Source organism: Ostrea edulis, chromosome 5, assembly GCF_947568905.1.
Source record: "Ostrea edulis chromosome 5, xbOstEdul1.1, whole genome shotgun sequence".
Classification (NCBI taxonomy): Eukaryota; Metazoa; Mollusca; class Bivalvia; order Ostreida; family Ostreidae; genus Ostrea; species Ostrea edulis.
In genome coordinates, this window is record NC_079168.1 from 82,405,514 (window position 1) to 82,426,958 (window position 21,445).

Consider the following 21,445-nt stretch of genomic DNA (forward strand, 5'->3'; position numbering starts at 1 on the left):
GAATATTGTGTGTATACCTGTACATATTTAAATATGTATATGAACTGTTTGTACTTGTATTATCATATATCTCATTATTTCACGTGATTGTATGCCAACATGTAGTTTGGTGAATCAATAAATCGAACTGAATTTAGGTTGGACCCATAGGGTAAAAATATACATGGAGTGTCCTTAGCATGTTGTTAGTCTAAGGGGCCTTACTCTAGCATGCTAGAGATTCATGAATAGATACTGCATTGTGACTTGGTGTTGCTTAAGCCTCAACGAGGCATTTATTTTAAGGGACGCATACCGAGATCTAACTCAGTAGCAGCTCCCTCCCCCCTCCCAAGAAAAAAAAGTCTGGATCCTCTATGTGCACTTGCGCTCGCTCTAACAGTAGCCCTGTCAACATATCATCTTTTCATTTTTCCAACCAAGAGAGTGATTATCAGGTGTGTCAATTTGAATTTACCTTCGCTTCTGTTTCTTGGTTTACATTTTATAGCGCATGCGCAATTGAAAACGAAAGTGCTTTAAAAAGTAATTCGAACCGAAGTATTTCGAGTCCAGAGAACTGAGTTTTAACGCAAATCTTTGGCCAAAAAAACCCCTCGTATTTTCGCCGCTATACTGAATTTTTTTTTTTATTGTTACTATTTTAAAGCACCCTATATCTTGATCAGGTAAACGGAGTTATTCGTAGTCAAAATCAGTGTGCCATTAACGGTCTAACAATCGGTATGAAACATGTCAGACAGCATTTGACCCAATGATAGACTGTATTGACAAACTAGATCGTTATAACGACCATATAATTTGCGAAATGCTGACTTTAAACGAGACTGTTGAAACCCCTCAGGCCTGTACCATCAACTTGTTTGCCAGTAGCTTGCTTCGATTTAAAAACTGACCATACGCAGAACAAGCTCTTGCGTATCGAATCAGTTGAGAGATATAAACACCATATGCAGGTGATAATGGAATATTACTACATAAATATGGGAAGTTGACGATGGAGAAGCTGAAATCATCCCGTTTGTCATACAGTTGAGTTGTCCGTTTGCCGTTAATGTCTACTTTCAATAAAATATCTAAGTATGCAGCAGAAGTGGACGACTCTATTGTGTCTTTTATTTCAAGTTCACAGGGATATATCATATCGAGATATGAATGAAAGTTATCATTGTTATGATAGAGAAAACGTCGTCGATATATCTAAATGTCGAACTGAAGGCCTCGGCAAGAGATTTTTTCTTCCCACGTAGAAGTTTTTGAATAAATTCTGCTTCATAGGAATATATTGATTGATTGTTTTGCTGTTTTCCGCTACACTCAACAATTATTCAGTTATCCGGTGGCGCCCAGTTTTTTATTGGTGGAAGAGAGAACGCAGATACAATGTACCTGGGAAGAGACCACCGACCTTCCGAAAGTAAACTGGGAAACTTTCTAACTTACCGGCGCGAGCGGGATTCGAACAGCACCGACCAGAGGTGAGAGACCGTGTGATTTTGAGCGCGATGCTCTAACCGCTTGGCCACGAAGGCCCTGTCACAGCAAGAGATTTATTCTTCTCACGTAGAAGTTTTTGAATAAATTCTGCTTCATAGGAATATAAAACGGGTCAGCTAACAAACGAGCACAATTCGTGCCCGTGAGAATTCCAACAGACTGTTGGAAGACCTGGTCACCAAAGACCACGAAGATATTGTCAATGAGGAACTCTAGCATATTTTTCATTTCAATTTCAGAGTACTTGTGCTTGGAATCGGAGTGTTGTTTGACAAAATAATTTTTTGGATGACTGAACATTAGATGTGAATACTTCAGTTTTCCATTTTTGTTGAAGAAGCAACTGTTTATGATGTCAAAACACAGGTACTGTACTTGTTTCTGTAAATAACTTACGTGTTATTATTAGTATACAGAGGTCGTAAGTTATTTACAGAAACAAGTGCCTGTGGTCAAAAAGTCTAGTCTTTAATTTATCGTGAGGAATGGTCGTGTAAAGTGTTGAAAAGTCATACGTTTGATGTTATTGATTTGAGAATAGTGCGATTTCAAGTTCACTAAAATTTTCTTAGAATTTTTTAGAATCCACATTTGCTTTACACCACTTCTGGCATATGTAGTCGCACAGTAAGTTTGAAGTTTCTCCTTCACAGCTGTCAATATTTTCGTGAGGAGCAAAGATAAGGGCTTGGTAGAGCACTTGCTGCATCCAGCAATGTATCTTTGTAAGGGTTTTATGTAGTTTAGGAATCCAGTATTGGTACAATAACTCATATCCATTCGACTCATTGACTGGGATATTAAATGTGTCTAAAACTGAAGCATGGTTTTGAAGAATTTTATTTTTTGAAAGGGCAGTTAGATTATACGGACGATTGCCAAAAGTGGAATTAATGCAAAGTTCGTTTAAAATACAATTGTAATAATGAGCCTTACAAACAAAGACAATGTTGTTACAAGCTTTGTCAGCTAGAACCAAAACATATTCCTCATGTAACCTATCTAATTCGTAATTCGGCGGTTAGCCGGGTTCAATCGCTGGTGGCCAGATAGCTCGGTTAGTAGAGTACCTGACAAGATATTCAGGGGCCTGGGTTCGAACCCTGGTCAGGTCCGTTGAATTTTCTCCCTTTCTGTTACATTTGGTACCATAGACCAACCCCTGGAATGCCTGCCAGGGGATAAAGATCCTAGGTTGATGTCTTCAAGTGTGGAGGCATTTAAAGGAGGGAGGAATGTAACGGTCAGACAGATTTAATCACCGGTGGCCAGATAGCTCAGTTGGTAGAGCACCTGACTAGAAATTCGGGGACCTGGGTTCGAATCCCGGTCTGGTCCTGTAGAGTTGTTCTATCGGTGTCCTGTAGGGATGTTCTATTGGTGTCGTATAGAGAATGTCCTATTGTCCTGTAGGGATGTTCTATCGGTGTCCTGTAGAGATGTTCTAATGGTGTCCTGTACAGATGTTCTATTGGTGTCCTTTACAGATGTTCTATTGGTGTCCTGTACAGATGTTCTATCGGTGTCCTGTAGTAGATATGTTCTATCAGTGTCCTGTAGGGATGTTCTATCGGTGTCGTATAGAGATGTTCTATCAGTGTCCTGTAGAGATGTTCTATTGGTTTCCTGTAGAGATGTTCTATTGGTGTCCTGTATAGGGATGTTCTAATGGTGTCCTGTACAGATGTTCTATTGGTGTCCTGTAGAGATGTTCTATTGGTGTCCTGTAGAGATGTTCTATTGGTGTCCTGTAGAGATGTTCTGTTGGTGTCCTGTAGAGATGTTCTGTTGGTGTCCTGTAGAGATGTTCTATCGGTGTCGTATAGAGATGTTCTATCAGTGTCCTGTAGAGATGTTCTATTGGTGTCCTGTATAGGGATGTTCTATTGGTGTCCTGTACAGATGTTCTATCATACCATCCACACTAGATCTGGTCCCGTGTCTGTTACTGACATAGCGGGCTGCCTTTCTTTGCACCATGTCAGGTCTGTGGATGTCAGGTGTTATAAGGTAGCCTAAGTACTTAGGGTGGCTCACTACACCCCGAAATAGTATCTCAAATCGGTACGAATGGATTTAATCGTAAAAGATATGATGATATATAATACGTATATATGCCAAAAAGGCAGAAAATATGCAAATTTGGATAAAAGCACGATTTTCAAAAATCATTATTTCAACACATATGAACAAAAGACTCTGGTGGATTTGAACTCGAGATTTACGGTTCACCAACCCAATGCTTTAACCACTGATCTACGATGATATAAAAGCAAATCGATCGCCACAAATAATTTCATAAAACATTTAAATCGCCATCTTGTGACGCAGTGTCATGCAGGATATATATGGAGCGCCAAATTAACATAAACTCAAATAATTGAAGATATCTTCAATTATTTGAAGATATCATCAATTCATTTGATGCGCGCAACAATTCAATTAAAGATCTCTTCAAATAATTAATGATATCTTCAATTCTGAATTATTGCGCGCATTAATTGAATTGATGAGAGCATTAATTCTTCCGCTGATTTGATGCGCGCTTTAATTGAATTAATGATCTCTTCAAATGAATTAATGATATCAACAATTGAATTGATGCGCGCTACAATTCAATTGAAGAGAGCAATAATTGATATAATGCGCGCATTAAATCAATTGATGAGAGCAATAATTGAATTGATGCGCGCATTAATTCATTTGATGAGAGCAATAATTGATTTAATGCGCGCATTAGTTCAATTAAAGAGAGCAATAATTGAATTGATGATATCTTCAAATAATTGAAGATATCTTCAATTATTTGAGTTTATGTTAATTTGGCGCTCCATAGATATAAGCTTTAGTGTAGTGAGCTACCTTAACGCTTTCCAAAGATTCCAGCTTATAATGTCCATCTAGCGTGTACACGGCAGCGAATACAATATCATGATCAGATATACCTGGTTCCACTTTATTTATCTTGGAAGGGTTGTTAGTCTCTCCTCTTGTTGGTTTCTCTGCCATCTGCACTAAACCGTTGTCATTTAGCATAATGGTTACTGATATAGGATGTGATTTGTTTAACTGCCTTTGTTTTCCAATTCCAACCCGGGTTGGTGGGAGGGTTGGGGGTTGGGGTTGAAATATCCGGTAACGTTCACAATACAATTGACATATGCACTGTTAATACGTTTCCCCATTTCTTCAAGGGGTTCCTTGTTACATAAGATAGATAAGATAAGATAAGTTTTATTCCAATTTTGGGCCCAGAGGGCATAACAGCAAGACAGTTTATAAAGAAGGAAATTTCAAAAAAGAAAGAAAGTTTACAACATTAACTACAGGTTACATGGACTGCAAACTACATGTGGATGTAGCATGTTGGGGAAACGAGTACATACATATATGAATTGCTAATCATGTATATACACAAGTAAATGGACAATATCAGTATTATACCAACATATGAATAATAAACTATAATGATTTTTGCATCACTTCTTTTTCTGAAAGTTTGCACTAAATATTCACTCAATTTGTCTTCATTAATTATCAACCACAGGGGCATCTTATCCGCTCTGTTCCCCATCACACATATATAAATACACGTGTATTTATATATGTGTGATAGAGAACAGAGCAAATAAGATGCCCCTGTTCATCAACCAACTAAAGTCCTTATTTGTTAGATAGATAGATTTTTTGTTGAGCTTGTACATATTTCTCTCTTCAACATAGAATGGACAATCAGTAAGGAAATGAAATTCATCTTCTACACAATTAAGGTTACATAATTCACATATTCTTTTGTTTCTTTCTAAAGAAATTTTCTGGCCAGAATTGGTTTTTGTAAATTCATATCTTCCTCTTTCAATTCGAAGGTCATGTGCACTAATTAGAAATCTACATAGAGTTTTTCTTAATTCTAGGGATTCTAAAAATATATAACTTTCCATAGTAAAGTTTTCTTTATACGAAAAATATGTTGGGAGTTTTCCTGATTTCTGACCCTCTTCACGTCTTTTTGACCAGTAAAGTAAAAATTGTTTCCATACCTGATTCTTCATTTGTTTTTTGAAAAATGAGAATTTGAGACTTTTACAATTGGGTACCAAAATGCCCATTATTTTCCTAAAATAACTAATGTTTTTGTACCAACAATTTATATTATATGAATTCAGATTGATATTCTCTGTATAAGCACTGTATAACAGGGATGATTCTGGGCAATTCTCAAGTCTATGCCAATATAGTAAAATACTTTGGATTATAGAGCAGAACATAGGATATCTACCCAATTCAGAGATTATTGCAATATTAATACTTCTTTTACCGGCACCCAGTAGATGTTTACAAAACTTAATATTCAGGTTTTCTACCTCCCAATTTTTAAAGATATCATATAAATCTCTGTCTTTTTCCAGCATGCGTGCTGAAAGTGTTCCCCATATCTCGCAGCCATACAAGGCGATGGTTTTTACCATATGGTCAAAAAGATGCAAAAATGTTTTAATTGGTGGATCGATAGATTTGATGTCTTTATAAAGTTTGAATGAGGCCTTAAGAGCTTTATTGTATAGATCAGATTTTGCTTCCTTGAATGAACCACAGGAGGATAATATTACTCCTAGATATTTATATTTGTTAGTACATTCAATACATATGTTACCGAACACAAAATTTTCTTTAATTAGGTGTCCACTGTTATTAAAAATGACTACTTTTGTCTTATTGGTATTAATTTCTAAGCACCAATCGTTGCAATATTTTTCAAGTAAGTTTAGTTTGTTTTGTAGTCCATTCTGGTTTTCTGAAAGCAGTACAAGATCGTCCGCATATAGAAGAGAGGTGATTTTCTTTCCAGAAGGATTGACAGAGCCAATGGTTTCTTCATCCAGTAATTTAGAAAAATCGTTCAAAAATATTTTAAAAATATTTGGGCTTAAGACATCACCTTGTCGGACTCCTATCTCTGGTGTATATGGAAGGGTTAACTTGTTTCCTACTTTTATGAAAATATTGTTGTGCCTATACATTCTACATCATATGTTGTAGAATAAACCATTGATATTTAATTGTAGGAGTTTTAGTTTAATACCTTCATGAATGACAGTATCAAATGCCTTGTGAAAGTCTACAAAACATGCATAGAGTCGTTTATTGCCAGTGTTAATGTATTTGTCAATTAAACATTTAACTACAAATAAATGGTCTGATGTCCTGGATTTTTAAAAAAAATCCTATTTGACTCTCGTGTATTATTTTGTTTTCAGTTAAGAATGTATCAAGCCTGCTGTTTAAAATGATATTAAAAAGTTTAGCTATGCTGTTAGTTATAGTTATTCCTCTATATTTTTGGGGGAGCTGTTGTATAACCTTCTAACCATTTTTCTGGATAGATTCCTGATGTTAAGACCATATTGAATAGTTTTGAGATACAAGGATTTATATATATTTGAGCTGCTTTTATCATTTCACTTGAGATGTTGTCTAAACCATGACGTTTACCCGACTTTAAAGTAGATATGGCCTTTTGAATTTCAGACAAAGATATCTTGAAATCCAATTTGCTAAAAGACTTGCAGGTCTGGCTGTTTTTAAGTTTATTAATTTCGGCTTCTATAGTCTTAACTCTGTCCTTGTAATGAGCTGGTAATTTAAATAGAGAAGTAAAATAGTCAAGCCATGTATCCCCATCAATATATGTAACTGTTTTCGGGTTGTAATACGTATAGATCTCAGCATCCAACGAGACAAATCTCAGGTCATACAATCTCACGATCTGTCTGTACAGGTACATAACTCTGGTGCAGGAGAGCTTAGGTGCTCCACCTCCTCCTACAGCTGCTTGATCTTTGTGATACAGATTATATTGCGAAGGAAAAATCTGGCTATCGATCCACCCACGTTCCTGTACAGACGACGATATCGGGATCTGTACTTTCTATGAGGTTCTTAAGGATGTATGCTACACCAGAGAAATTTTATAGATGAAAAGTGGAGAATATGTACAACAATATTTTGAAGTTGAAAATTTTCAAATTTACTTTATTTTGTCAAAAAAAATACAGTTTTAGTTGAAGGTAATCTGAAATTTTTTTTTAAATCCCCTGCTGGACTCGAACCTGCGACCTACAGTTAACCAATCAGTATTCTAACCTACTAAGCTACTCGGCTAGGTATTTAAAGTGAAAAGGAAAAGTCAAATATTGCTGATATCAATTGTTTCATCCATGTTTTTAAAGGAAGTCGGCCATTATGACGATGTAGAGTAATACCTTAATTCTACACTGTTTCGATTTGATCGACTGACAGTTCACATTAAGGGGCTTCCGTGGGGCAGCTTTCGGTCTACCATACTGCTGTTTTTCTGGAATGGAAGCATGTGCATGTACTGGCCTCAAAACCATAAACTGAGAATAGACTTAAGTCTAAATTTCAAATCCAGCTAAATTTTGAAATAATTTTCATAAAGAAATAAATTTTTATGCCCCCGAGATCGAAGATCGGGGGGGCATATTGTTTTTGTCCTGTCTGTCATTCTGTCATTCCGTCTGAAACTTTAACCTTGCTAATAACTTTTGATCAGTAAGTGATGGAGCTTTGATATTTCACATGAGTATTTCTTGTGACAAAACCTTTCCGTGGGTACCAACATTTGTGACCCTGTGACCTTGGAGTTTGACCTACTTTTTGAAAACTTTAACCTTGCTAATAACTTTTGAACAGTAAGTGGTAGAGCTTTGATATTTCACGTGAGTGTTCCTTGTGACAAGACCTTTCCGTTGGTACTAAACCTTTTGACCTTGACATTTGACCTACTTTTTTTTTTTTATTATTTTTTTTTTTACATTGTTCATAACTTCTAAATGGTAAATATTAGAGCTTTCATATTGTACATGAGCATTTCTTGTGACAAGATCTTTCTATTGGTACCAAGATATTTGTCCTTGTGACCTTGGTCATCTTCAGAATTGGCCATTATCGGGGGCATTTGTGTTTCACAAACACATCTTGTTTAGCATATGTTTACATTTGATTTTTTTTTAACCTGCAATTTTTTAAACATATATGCTAAATAAATCTTAAGATATAAGCAATCAAAATTTGGACTTTAAAAGTATATTCACAGTTTATGATCTTAGCGAGTAGGAGTTGGACTAGTGATGGACGTGTCCGACAAGATACTGAATTGGTTTGAGGCGGAAATGGTTTGTTCAAAGCAGTCTGAATTATAGTTTGGGCAATCACATATTATACAGTTCTAGGCTATGACACTACCATTAGCAAGTTCAATGTACACGTACCGCTATGAACAGACTAGCAGTTTACATGTTACCTGTAACCATTGATTACACGCACAGGTACATAGATCGCTTGGTGCTTAATTACTATATACATGTATAAGAGTACTCATATATAGTCCCAAGCGATATAAGTGCCTGTGATTACACTTATCACACATCCCTGTCATACCATTTTACAGGTAAATCACACGTATTACATGGATATATGGTGTCATTTGGTCCTGGGTTCAACTGGACATTATTCGAGGTAATTATGAGTAGGTTGACTAAATAGAGTGACAACGTCTTATGTCTTGAATTTTCTGTTCTTTTATTACGCTGGCTTTAATTCTTAATTATACATACTGTGTTACATGGTATTATGATTGTAACAATTTGTTACTGAGGTATAAAGAGTCTGATATATATATATATATTTCTTTTGTAGTCACAGTATTGAGAGAATCTTAGTTTTGCAAGATAAGACGCAAGTTCCTGTGAATTGGTTGTATTAACTTTTAGTTGTTTTGTCCTTATAGCGAAATGATGTACTATAAAATTAGAGTTTTCAACATTGAGTGTTATTGATATTTTCTAATTCATCAAAGGTTTTATTTACAAAGAAATCGTGAAGTAAAGGTGCACATCAATTTATATATACATGTAGTTCTAAACAGGTAGGTATTGTAATCCTGCTATTCCTTGAGAGAGAAAACAGATTTTGCAGTGAGTGTTAAAGATGAAAAACATTTTTACTTGATTGTCCTTTATACAAACATACAAGAAAAAGTACATGTATTCAAAAATATCACATAATAACCCTGTATGTTTAGAACCAAATACAAGTAGTTTATTTGTTGTATTACAATTGATATTCAACTTTTGTATCATTAGGTCAAGTGCTGTCTGACGTGTTTCATACAAATGGTTAGCCGTTCTTAATACACAATGATTTGACTACGGATTACTCGGACGTTTATCTGACCAAGATAAACGGCGAGTGTGGTCGGTCAACAGGGAATGTTTACCCATCCCAGGCACCTGATCCCATCTTTGGTATTCCCAGGGGTCAGTATAATTGCCCAACTATAAATTTTATGTATTCTTGTACATAGGAGTTATGAGATTGATCACTGTTCGTTATCTTCACCTTTATAGGAGTTATGAGATTGATCACTGTTCGTTACCATCACCTTTCATCAAAAAGATATATTATTGTGACCTTGGAGTGTGACCCAAACTTCAAAACTTTAACCTTTCCCTTAAATTTAACTTTTGAATGGTGCATTCTTGTGGCATTATTTAATCTTTAAATAGATACCAAAGTTTTTGACCTAGCTTGTTTATCGTTTCCTTGTTGCCACCGGGAGCATAGTGTTTCACAAACACATTCGTGTAGTGACGTAGCTAGCTTTAGGTGAAGTGCCACTCTAGATTTATCCATGGCTCTCAGGGTTCCAATTTTTTAGTTAAATCTTGTAAGACTCATGATTTTTAATTCTTGTCTCTGACGCCTGTCGATTGAACAGATCAAACGCCTTAGGCTAGACGCGGCGCCGGGATATAGAATCGGAACACGGGCCTCCCGGATATAAAGCGAGTGCTCTAACTTCTCGAACGTAAAGTATGTGCTCTAACCTCCCGGATGTAGAGAAGTGCTCAAACCTCGCAGATGTAAAGCAAGTACTCTAACCTTCCGTATGTAAAGCAGGTGCTCAAAGTTAGAACTTCTAACCCCACGGACGCAAAGTAAGTGCTTTAACCTCTCGGATGTAAAGCAAGTGCTCTAACCTCCCGCAAGTAAAGCAGGTGTTCTAACCTCCCGTATGTAAAGTAAGTGCTCAAAGCTCCCGGATGTAAGGCAAGTGCTCTAACCCCCCTATGTAAAGCAGGTGTTCTAACCTCCCGGATGTAAAGTAAGTGCTCAAAGCTCCCGGATGTAAGGCAAGTGCTCTAACCCCCCTATGTAAAGCAGGTGTTCTAACCTCCCGGATGTAAAGTAAGTACTTTAACCTCCCGGATGTAAAGTAAGTGCTCTATCCACTAGCCACAGGTTTCTGTAAAACACTTACGACCTATGTATACTAATAATAATTAGTATACAGAGGTCGTAAGTTATTTACAGAAACAAGTGCCTATGCCACTAGCCTCCACAATTGGTAAGGATTACATCTGAGTGTATTTAAAACAACAAATGAGCTAAACCAACTATATATATATATATATCTGTGTGTGTGTAGTGTTTCGTGTGTATTTGTGACCGAGTAAATATGCCAGGCAGAGGCTGAACAGAAAAGGCATTTTTTGGACTGTCTTACCCCCACCCCTCTTGAAATAAAAAACACAATACATGTATAAATAATTTCAGACATGATTTATAAATTCAGAAACTTTCAATAGACATGTAATATATCACAGATACTTGTTTTATAAAATACCATAACAAAGAAATAAAATTTTATTCAGTTGTGGAACATAACCACTAACAACAACAAAGATTGTATGAAACTTAATAAACAGAGTGTATGTTATTTACCAATACGTACTCTTGATCCAAGCCTCACATTAAGTTCAGTTCATATTTGTATTTCCGAGTGACCACTTCATGAGTAATTTAGGGATCTGTACTGAGCAACACATTCACACGTGTCGTGCATAACTGAAGGGTACATGGTGGTTCATTATAAAGCAAATACATAAAATAAGATGAATGGATTTTCTTGTGCAAAATTGAAATTCAAAATGCATAATCATTCTACAATATACATTGAATTAAAAACAAACAAGTGTATAAACCCTCAATGCCACTCACTGACTTTGAATTCAAAAAGGAAGAAAAAAAAGCACCAATTATGAAAGGCATATTCAACTATCTAATAAATAGATAAATAATAAAATTCTAAAAAAAAAAAAAATCCCCCCTTTTTTCCTTGAAGAAACCCATGGGTCACACCACTCACCTGCAAAATGGCTATGCAGGGTTTTGAATGAAATAAAACAAAAAGAGAAAAATCCATGCAATTTTCAGTAAAAGTATTCAGTAAATGAATTCTAAAACGTAACATTTTCTTATACCGGTATATTGCGCGAGGAACATTTTCTCATGTTCACCTATTTTTCAGGTACAGTTGTCCCATGTTAGGCTACCGAGAACAATGCAGCCATTCTGAAAGTTGAGAGTGACTGGCAGACAAATAAACAGCTGTATGCTGATAAAAGAACAGCACGGAAGACAAATAAAAACTGATCAGAGAAGGTCACAGAAGTTTGCAGCCGTGCCTATCGGACAATGTTAAGTTTACCTCATTAGATACCCACACTGATCTGAAATGTAAGACGAGATCCTCTGTGGATATCTGACAATGTTAAGTTTACAGTTACACTGAAACACTTGGTGTGTATCTTATCACGAACAAGAGCAACGCCAACGTGGCATAATACGCCCGTAGATTTTGCTCAAGGAAAACATATTTTAGTGGGATTCATATTTTAGTGAAGTTAGCACTGTCCTCTGTGAGCTAATTCATTATTATGCTTGTAGAAATGGATATCAAGATATAAAGAGGGATAGCCTTAGAATGCGCTACTTCATAAATATGCTAACGGTTCGGTTTGTATCCTGCCCACAAGGTTTTCCTAATAAGTGATACTACGACCTTGACCTTTGACCTTGAAAAACAATAGGCACCTTCCTCTCATCATGATGATCAAATATACCATGTTATAATATCCTGGAGCTTACGGTTCGGTTTGTATCCTGCCCACAAGGTTTTCCTAATAAGTGATACTACGACCTTGACCTTTGATCTCTGACCTTGAAAAACAATAGGCACCTTCTTCTCATCATGATGATCAAATATACCAAGTTATAATATCCTGGAGCTTACGGTTCGGTTTGTATCCTGCCCACAAGGTTTTCCTAAAAGTGATACTACGACCTTGACCTTTGACCTTAAAAACAATAGGCATCTTCCTCTCATCATGGTGATCAAATATACCAAGTTATAATATCCCGGAGCTTACGGTTCGGTTTGTATCCTGCCCGCAAGGTTTTCCTAATAAGTGATATTTTGACCTTTGACCTCTGACCTTAAAAAACAATAGGCATCTTCCTCTCATCATGGTGATCAAATGTACCAAGTTGTAAAGTCCTAGGGCTTATGGTTTAATCTGTATCCTGCCCACAAGGTCCGGACAGACAGACGGACGCCGCCATACCATAATACGTCCCGTCTTCGACGGGCGTATAAAAACTAACAAATAGATGTGAATACATACAGTATTACATACAATGTGTATACCCGGTAAATGAAATATTATACAGTTATTGACTGGGTCCAAGAACAGCAGCTGTTTTATTTGACCTAAGAACAAATCTGTTGCCCGAAACCGTAGGCTGAGGGCAACAGATCCAATAGAGGGTCAAACAAAACAGCTGTTGTCGGAGGTCACAGTCAATACTGTTCTGTTATACACCTTCATTTTTAAAGTTGTTTTTACTAGATGCACATGGTTGGTTGACTTTGAACGTTTAACAAGTCAGTGTGATTGCGTACGTCTGTGGACAGATGACACCATGAGTTTCCCTTGTTTCTTCAGTACATCTAGAATGAACTACCCATCAGTCATACACTGGCTTGAAACCACTCCTTGATCCACCACTGAAGCTGACTGGGGCATTGTTACCAACTGGTCTGTTAGATTGGGGTATAGACCCCTCCCCCTGGGTAAGGGCTAGATATGTACTGTCATCATACTCATCCCCAGTTAACGCAATGTTACGCAGATTTGGCATCTCTGCAAATGGCAGATACATTTCACCTGTTAAAAAAAAGTAATTTAAATAGACTTTTAAAAAATCTAAAAGTCAAATTTATTTTCTTCTTACAAAGAACATGATAACCAGCACAGCCAGTGGTGATATAAAAGTAATACACAGTTTTTCATGGGAATTTCTATGAAAACTTTCAACTCTTGGCACTTAAAATTGTCATCTTCCATTTAATTTCTGAAAATTTCATGGTTAGCCATTGCAAATTGAACATTCAATTTTCACTCACTTTATCACAAATAATCGGATATGCAATAATCTTTATGAAGAAACAGATTGAAATATTACGATCTACAAACCAACAGGGAGGCCATTTTGTCGTCTTTCATCCTCTGTCTCAAAAAATGTCTCGTGTTGTTCCCAGTGTTTATCACATGCAGCGCACAGGAAGTTGGAATCAAACAATCCACAGCCACAACCTGAAGGAAATGGAAGTATGATGTGGTATCATGGTTGGAAATTAATGACTGCTCATAGAATGACTAAGTCAGTCTATGTCTCAGGTGGGCGGGGCTGAAATATTTCATACAATAGACTGGCGGTCAGGCTAATTTTAACAGCCAGTGTACAACAACATGCATGTATGTATGTCATAAATAAGCTAATCATTAAACTAGTAAATTCATCAATGTAAAACGATAATCATTACAAAATGAGGACTGGCAGATTTTGAGCTGGACTGTCAACATTTGAGTGTCGCCAGCCCTGTGATTGGCTCGTGATTGAGTGTAGCCAGCCCTGTGATTGGCTCGTGATTGAGTGTAGCCAGCCCTGTGATTGGCTCGTGATTGAGTTTAGCCAGCCCTGTGATTGGCTCGTGATTGATTGTAGCCAGCCCTGTGATTGGCTCGTGTTTTCAATGAGATTCCAACCCTGAGTATCCTCTTGTTATTGTCCATAGTGTAAAAACTTTACTGTAGATAACTTTACAATATGTTGGATGAGAAAACAATTAACAAATTTTTTTTCTGTTGATAACTTTACACATGAGAACACATGTAAACCAACTGTATTTTATTTTTTATATTCTATGGGGAAAAGATTGTATTTATCATCAACACAATGTAATATAAATTCTGAGTAACTTTCAACAAATTTACAAACTTAAAGTTGATTTTGTACACACCCCGTGATTTGCATCGTCTCATCACTGGATCATGTTCTTCATGCGTGTGTTTGCACCGACATTTTGCTCGCCAGGTACTTGGGTCAAAATCTCGCCTCCTCTGAAACCAAAACTCCCCCACATCCTCTGGTCTGGACGGAATCCATGCGAAAGCCTTACACTTACAACCTCCTTGTTTACATGGCACGCGAATACTTTTTCCTGCAAGTGAGAATTAATTAAGGATCATTTCACAATCACCTGGAGTTTGCAAGGTGGTATATCCTGCAGAGAATCACCAGGTACCTTTACAAATGTCACAGGAAGCTGGGAGAAAATGCAATGGACCAGACCTGGATATGAATCTCCAGTCAGGTGCTCTACAAACTGAGCTAACTGGCCACCGGTGATTGAAATCAGCTGACCGCTACACAGGTATTCAATAATAGCTGGTTCTCAGTGACACATGTATAAAACCAAATGTCATTTACTTGACTGCCTTTAAGAGTACACACAAATCTTAGCATTTAGGAATTACTTTATAAAGAGCAAAGTGAATTTCCAATGGTCCTAGATACACTTACAATATGTTCTCACATAAGAGTTTATGGATACTGATTCATTCTGGTTTTTGCTCATCTGAGCAGAATAATAATTCAACCTCCCTTCATAAGAAAGACAAGACCATTTTCAAATGAATTGGCACAAAGCATCTTTGAAAAGATGGGATTCAACATATTTGTATTAAAGGACCTCTTCAAAAGGGAGATAATTTTCAAATATTTTCTCCTTAACCACATGAAAGGAGTTTTCTTTCTTTTCGAGTGTAATTTTGATATTTCAATAAGCTATTCAAATGGGATTCAATTCAAATTGGAAACAGTTCATAGTCTACCAACCCAGTATAGGAAAACTTTATAGAAAATATCTTATATAGTTCAAAATAGTTAATAGTCATTTTAAGTTACAGATATAATTACATGCCTATATATAAAAGCATTGAAAAGGCCACGACACTGTTGGTTATTTAAAACTCAAATTTTCGACGCAACCCGCGTCTTTATCAATTAAGAGACATATATTACATAAACAAATATCATATACCACAAAAAACGACAAGTATCAATAAACTACATTGGTAACAATGTAGTTTATTGATAATATATATATATATATAATAAACATTCTCCTGTGGAAATTTGATAGAAAAGAGTTTAGTAATTTACAGTGGCACAATTTGGGGAGAATATCACCTGTATACGATCCATGTTCCCCTAGCAGGTGACCACAGAAACATTTGGACACCTTGTTGACTCTCTGACAGTCATGCTTGAACTCTGGACACCTCCATCCTATGTAAATACCTGAAAACAAAGTAAGACTGGTAAGCAGAAAAAGAAGCATTGAACACACCATCTTTTACTTTTCATTCAACGATAAGTTCCTCTGGATTTTTTAAATCAAAAAATGTTTCCAGAACTTTTTTTATTTATGTATCGAGTACTGCAAACGGTATATAATGTGCCCATGAAAATGTTTACATAGATGTTTTTCTTAGGCCATGATTTGTAGAATTTTGCTTCAGTTGGTATCTGCCCTCATCAGGCTGTGACATATTACTTTCTTTGCATTGTATGAACAGACAAATCATGTACTATATGAGGGCTGTTTGATATGTAATGTGTATTGTACCACAGCGCGATAATGCTTTGCACAATTTCACAGATGATGATTTTCTTGAATATAGCTCTATTCAATACTTTTCCAACGGTATAAACACGAGCCTTCATCTCCACATAGTTTTAAACTTATAGTCATTTCAATAGAGCCAGTCGTTGACCACTGTTGTAAAAATGCATGCATGGTTGGGAAACAGGTTGAGAATATTTAAGAAATTAGAGCTTATATAAAAGTTCGCACAAAACTCGGGTCATTCGGTAATGCAGATTTTTACTGAATTGGTGGAAGTTTATGGGTCTGATAAGGTATCTTATGAGACAGTTCGTAGATTGAGAAAGAAATTTCTAACTGGCACAGAGTCCGTCAAAGATGCAGCAAAATCTGGCCGACCTGTGACTGTAACAGGCAAGGCAAATGTCTCAAAATTCAGGGAAATAATTGAAAGTGATGGCAGATACATGATTTGTGATATTGCCAAAGTTGTTGGCATATCGCTATCTCGGATGCATTTCATTTTGAAGCATATTTTGAAAGTACAAAAGATTTCTGCCAGATGGATACCGCATATATTGACAGATGACCAAAAACGGGTATGAGTACAAACCGCTAATTAAGCAATTGCTCAAAATGTTTCCCAAATTCAATCCAAGACAATTTGCAAAACATTGTTACTGGTGACGAAACATGGGTTCACTATTTCGAACCAGTAAGAAAAATTGGAAACAAAATATGGCTAACTAAACGAGGTAGAAGTCCTGTAGTTGCCAAAAGAACCATAAGCACAAAGAAGGTTCTTTATTGCATATTCTTCTCATGTGATAGTATTGCCATACAAATTCTGGTGCCGAAGAGCAAAAGTGTTACAGGTCGGTATTACCGAGATGTTATAATAAAAAAGCTCAAGAAATATGATCATAAATGATGCCCTGTGTCAGGATTTAGGCATGTTCATCTACTTCATGATAATGCTCCATCAGATATACATCTGAGCTTGTGAAGCAATTTTTTAAGTCGGAGAAGGTTACTGTCTTGCCACACCCACCATACTCTCCAGATCTAGCCCCATGTGACTTTTTCCTTTTTCCAAAACTTAAAAAGTTCTTATGTGGTTGTCGTTACAAGTCCCAACAAGCCCTTGGCTCAGCAATCAGTCAGTGCCTCAGAGGTCTACCTAAATCAGCGTACCGTGACACATTTCAAAAATGGATTCAGAGATTGAAATTATGTATTTCAAACTGAAGAATACTTTGAAGGGATGCAATGTTCATTTCACTATTTGAGTCGAATACTTTCAAGATATCGTACAATACACATTACATATCGAACAGTCCATGTATATGTAATAATTCCTCAAAACTGACTATGTTCAACATGCAGTCTGTAATTTTCTCAGAAATTGAAGAAAATCAAAATCCTTGCCACATGCATACCTTCAATAACCATATAAACACTCTGTAAAATAAGAAGGTTCTCACTTGAAAACTGTGGGAGGAGTTCACTGGACAAATCAAATCATGTACTCTATGTAATATTTCTTCAACATGGACTAAGTTCAAGAACCTGTAATTTTCTCGAAAATTGAAGAAAATCAAAATCCTTGCTACACACACATCTTCAATACCCATACAAACATTGTAAAATAAGATGGCCCTCACTTGAAAATTGTGGTAGGAGTTAACCAGACAAATTATGCACCCTCAATGTAACATTTTCAAAAAAGGGACAAAACTCCTACAAGAGAGGTTGAAATGGATCAAAATTGCAATATGATCTAGAGTGATCCACAAAGAGGCTACATAGCAAGTTTCAGCTTGAAATGTGACAGAGAAATGAAATTAGAAACAGAAAACTCAGAAAGGCCGGACGTACATAGATATCGCTGTGCCATAATACGTCCCGACTAAAGATGGGCATATAAAAATATTTTTAAAGGTTTTTTTGGGGGAAGATTTAAAAGAAGTTTCAAGTTTTATGTGTTTGGTATTATCTTATACCAGTTTTTTGTGCTTGGTTTTATCTAATTATATCAACTTTGTGCAGGGTTGGCAAAAAAGTGGTCAATATGAGTATTGACCGGGCTGGTGGTCAATACTGGTTAAAACCGGTCAATACTGGTTAATACTGGTCGATTGAAGATTATTTGGTCATTATAGTCTGTGTTATTTATTTTAAATGTTTAAGTGACCATATGGTATTAAATACTGTAATTCATAACATGCACTATCAGTTTATAATATACTTATAAGTCATAATATTACATAAATAATGTACAAATGATTCTGTTGAATTGGGGAAGATGTTAAAGTTTCTGTTCAAATTCCTTAGTTTAACAAGAGAACTACCTATATGTTGAATAAACATTTGTGGGTGTGTGTTGGTGATGTTTTCATAACAATAACAGGCACACTGGTAATCTCTGGTCCCAGCCTATGCTTATTAACACCTGTCAACTCTGCTTCCTGTGCTCAGGTAATGTCCAGCCACCTTTTATTCTTAATCTGTCCAGGTACATGTAGTAAAAGGTCTAGCTGTCTCCAATCGTCAAGCTATGCTATAGAACTGTGACCCTCTGGTTGGTACTGAAGATATTTCGGTCAGTTTCAGCAAACCAAATATATTAAATTTATGAAATTACATTTGATTATCTAATGAAAAATATTAATCAACAATTGATCCATATAATGAAAAGACTTAATTTATCTTTATCTTTGCAAGAAATGTACAAAAATAGGAAAATGGAGTTTAAATCACAATTGACCAGTATTGACCACTTGGGGAGTCTTGACCAGGATGGTTAAAACCACTGGTTAAAACTGGGGGCGGTTTTGACCGCCCAACCCTGACTTTGTGTGCATTGGTTTTTTGGTTTTTTTTTATAATACCAGTTTGGTGTGCAGTGGTTTTATCTGATTAAACCAGTTGTGTGTATGGTTTTAAATAATTAAACCAGTTTTGTGTGCTTGGTTTCATTTGATTATGCTTGAATTTTGTGTGCAGTGGTTTTATTTGATTAAACCAGTTGTGTGTATGGTTTTAAATAATTAAACCAGTTGTGTGTGCTTGGTTTCATTTGATTATGCTTGACTTTTGTGTGCAGTGGTTTTATTTGATACTGGTTTTGTACACTCTGCTTTATTTGATTAAACCAGTTTTGTGTGCATGAATTATTTCTAAAATCATACCAGATTTGTGTGCATGAATTATTTCTAAAATCATACCAGATTTGTGGGCTTAGTTTCATTTGCTACACTGTATGCAGCTTTGTGTGTTTGGTTTTATTTGATTACATGAGTTTTGTGTGCTTCATTTTGTCTTTTACTGAAGTCTGTGTGTTTAATCTATTTTATCTCATTCAATCCTTTACCAGTTTTGTGTGTTTAATCTATTTTATCTCACAAGGTTCAATCCTTTACCAGTTTTCTGTGAATGATTTTATCCTGTCATACCAGTTTTCTGTGCTTCAAGTGCTGCCTCTGTTTCTGGATCAAACAGCTTTTTCAACCTTGGTGCAAAATCTTCATTCATTGCTCGAGCAAAAGAAACCACATCATAGTTCTTGGCTGGTTCAATTTTTCTCACTGTGTATCCTGCAAATAGATTCCAACATGGTGAATTAGTCATCATCTACAAATCTAACTATAAATGAAGAATAATGATTGAAATTAATGAATAATCTCAAAAAACATGTACACTAGCTATCAATTTGACACAATGAAGAATTGGATTACGGATATATTTTTATCCAAGTTTTATATGTGTACCACTGATGGTGAAAACATTTGCATCGAGTATACAGGTAGTGAGCCTACAAAAAACACTTTATAGATTACGATAATGACTTGGAAGATTAAGGAGTAGTACTCTTGCTGTTGCCGTGTGATACTCCACAAAAAGTCAGTTTCACAAAACTAATGAAGTTTGAATTACCCTCAGGGATGATCATGCCTTCAGCATCCTTTGTCATGGCTATCTGTCTTCCTCCGCGAGGAACCACAGCCTGGCTTCCTGCCCCCCTCCCTGTTCCTCTACCTGCACCCCGAGGCACAACTGCTTGACTGGTGGTGCTTTTAGTCTTCGGGGGAGCCTAAATAGAGCATGAAAATAGTAAAATTATGTTAAACTTGCACATACTAAAACCAGCTTTCCTTCCCCAATATATATACTATCAGTAATGCATGCAATCTAGTACATGTGTAAGGGTAGAACAATTAAATGTGTAAAGATGACATTCTGATTTAAAGGGGCATTAGCTGACTATCTCCATGCACCAGTCTAGTCTTTCTCTCTCCCCACTCCTCTTTTTCTATCTCTTTCTCACTTTAATGTATGTATATGCATTTTGTACACTTATTTGTGACATAGATCTCAATAAATTTGTAAAAAAAAAAAAAGAAAGATTGATTAGAATGATATATATATATATATATATATACATACATGTATATATATATATATAAAGCACCAAATAATCACAACTAGGTACTGAAAATTTTCGCCCCAGCTCGGGGTCGAACCAGCGACGTACGGCACCCACCGCCTAGCAAGATTGTCAAACCAGTGCGTAAGTCCACTCGGCCACAACGACTTCCCTAGAAAGGAAGTTTTGTTATGCTCCTAAAGCGCTACTTATACACACTGATGCAATCTCGCACAGTCGCTGTGTCATTCAGTGTTTAAGATATTTTATAAGGAGAGTGGATCTCTTGATGCAATTGTATAGAATATTTAATATAAAGCACAAACAAACAATTATAACACCCAACCTTACGTTTACCCCTAGGATCTAAACGATACACGTGATAATCAATTAATTAATATATAAAGCACTAAATAATCACAACTAGGTACTGAAAATTTTCGCCCCAGCCCGGGGTCGAACCAGCGATGTATATATAATATATATATAAAGCACAAACAAACAATTATAACACCCAACCTTACCCTCTATATATAAATATATTTATTAATATTTATGTATTTATATATAGAGGGGGTATATATATCACCCTGATCAATCATATAATGGATTATTGATAGAAATTCAGAGGCCTGTGGCAAGTC

The 21,445-nt window shown here is 36.2% G+C and overlaps 2 protein-coding genes across 2 annotated transcripts in view; both read right to left on the minus strand.

The window, feature by feature from the left end:
• Positions 1–509, minus strand: part of LOC125648940 (uncharacterized) — a 48,651-nt gene extending 48,142 nt beyond the window's left edge. The window contains exon 1 of the mRNA XM_048875986.2: positions 458–509. The gene's annotated coding sequence lies outside the window, so the exon portion shown is untranslated. The remainder of the gene's footprint in view (positions 1–457) is intronic.
• Positions 510–11,123: 10,614 nt separating this feature from the next.
• Positions 11,124–21,116, minus strand: LOC125652132 (protein FAM221B-like). The gene is made up of 6 exons (XM_056166485.1): positions 20,312–21,116; positions 19,831–19,971; positions 15,958–16,068; positions 14,726–14,926; positions 13,899–14,018; positions 11,124–13,589 (listed from the first exon to the last, which is right to left on the minus strand). The coding sequence occupies exons 1-6, from the start codon at positions 20,346–20,348 to the stop codon at positions 13,390–13,392; spliced, it is 810 nt and encodes a 269-aa protein (XP_056022460.1). The 5' UTR covers positions 20,349–21,116; the 3' UTR covers positions 11,124–13,389.
• Positions 21,117–21,445: the final 329 nt, after the last annotated feature.

Excerpts from the sequence above, each read along its gene's own strand:
- LOC125652132 (XM_056166485.1), bottom strand. The coding sequence starts at position 20,348 with ATGACAAAGGATGCTGAAGGCATGATCATCCCTGAGG. Across the intron at positions 19,972-20,311 it reads AGGCATGATCATCCCTGAGG|GATACACAGTGAGAAAAATT; the intron begins GTAATTCAAACT and ends ATCTATTTGCAG. Across the intron at positions 14,927-15,957 it reads GGAACATGGATCGTATACAG|GAAAAAGTATTCGCGTGCCA; the intron begins GTGATATTCTCC and ends TCTCACTTGCAG.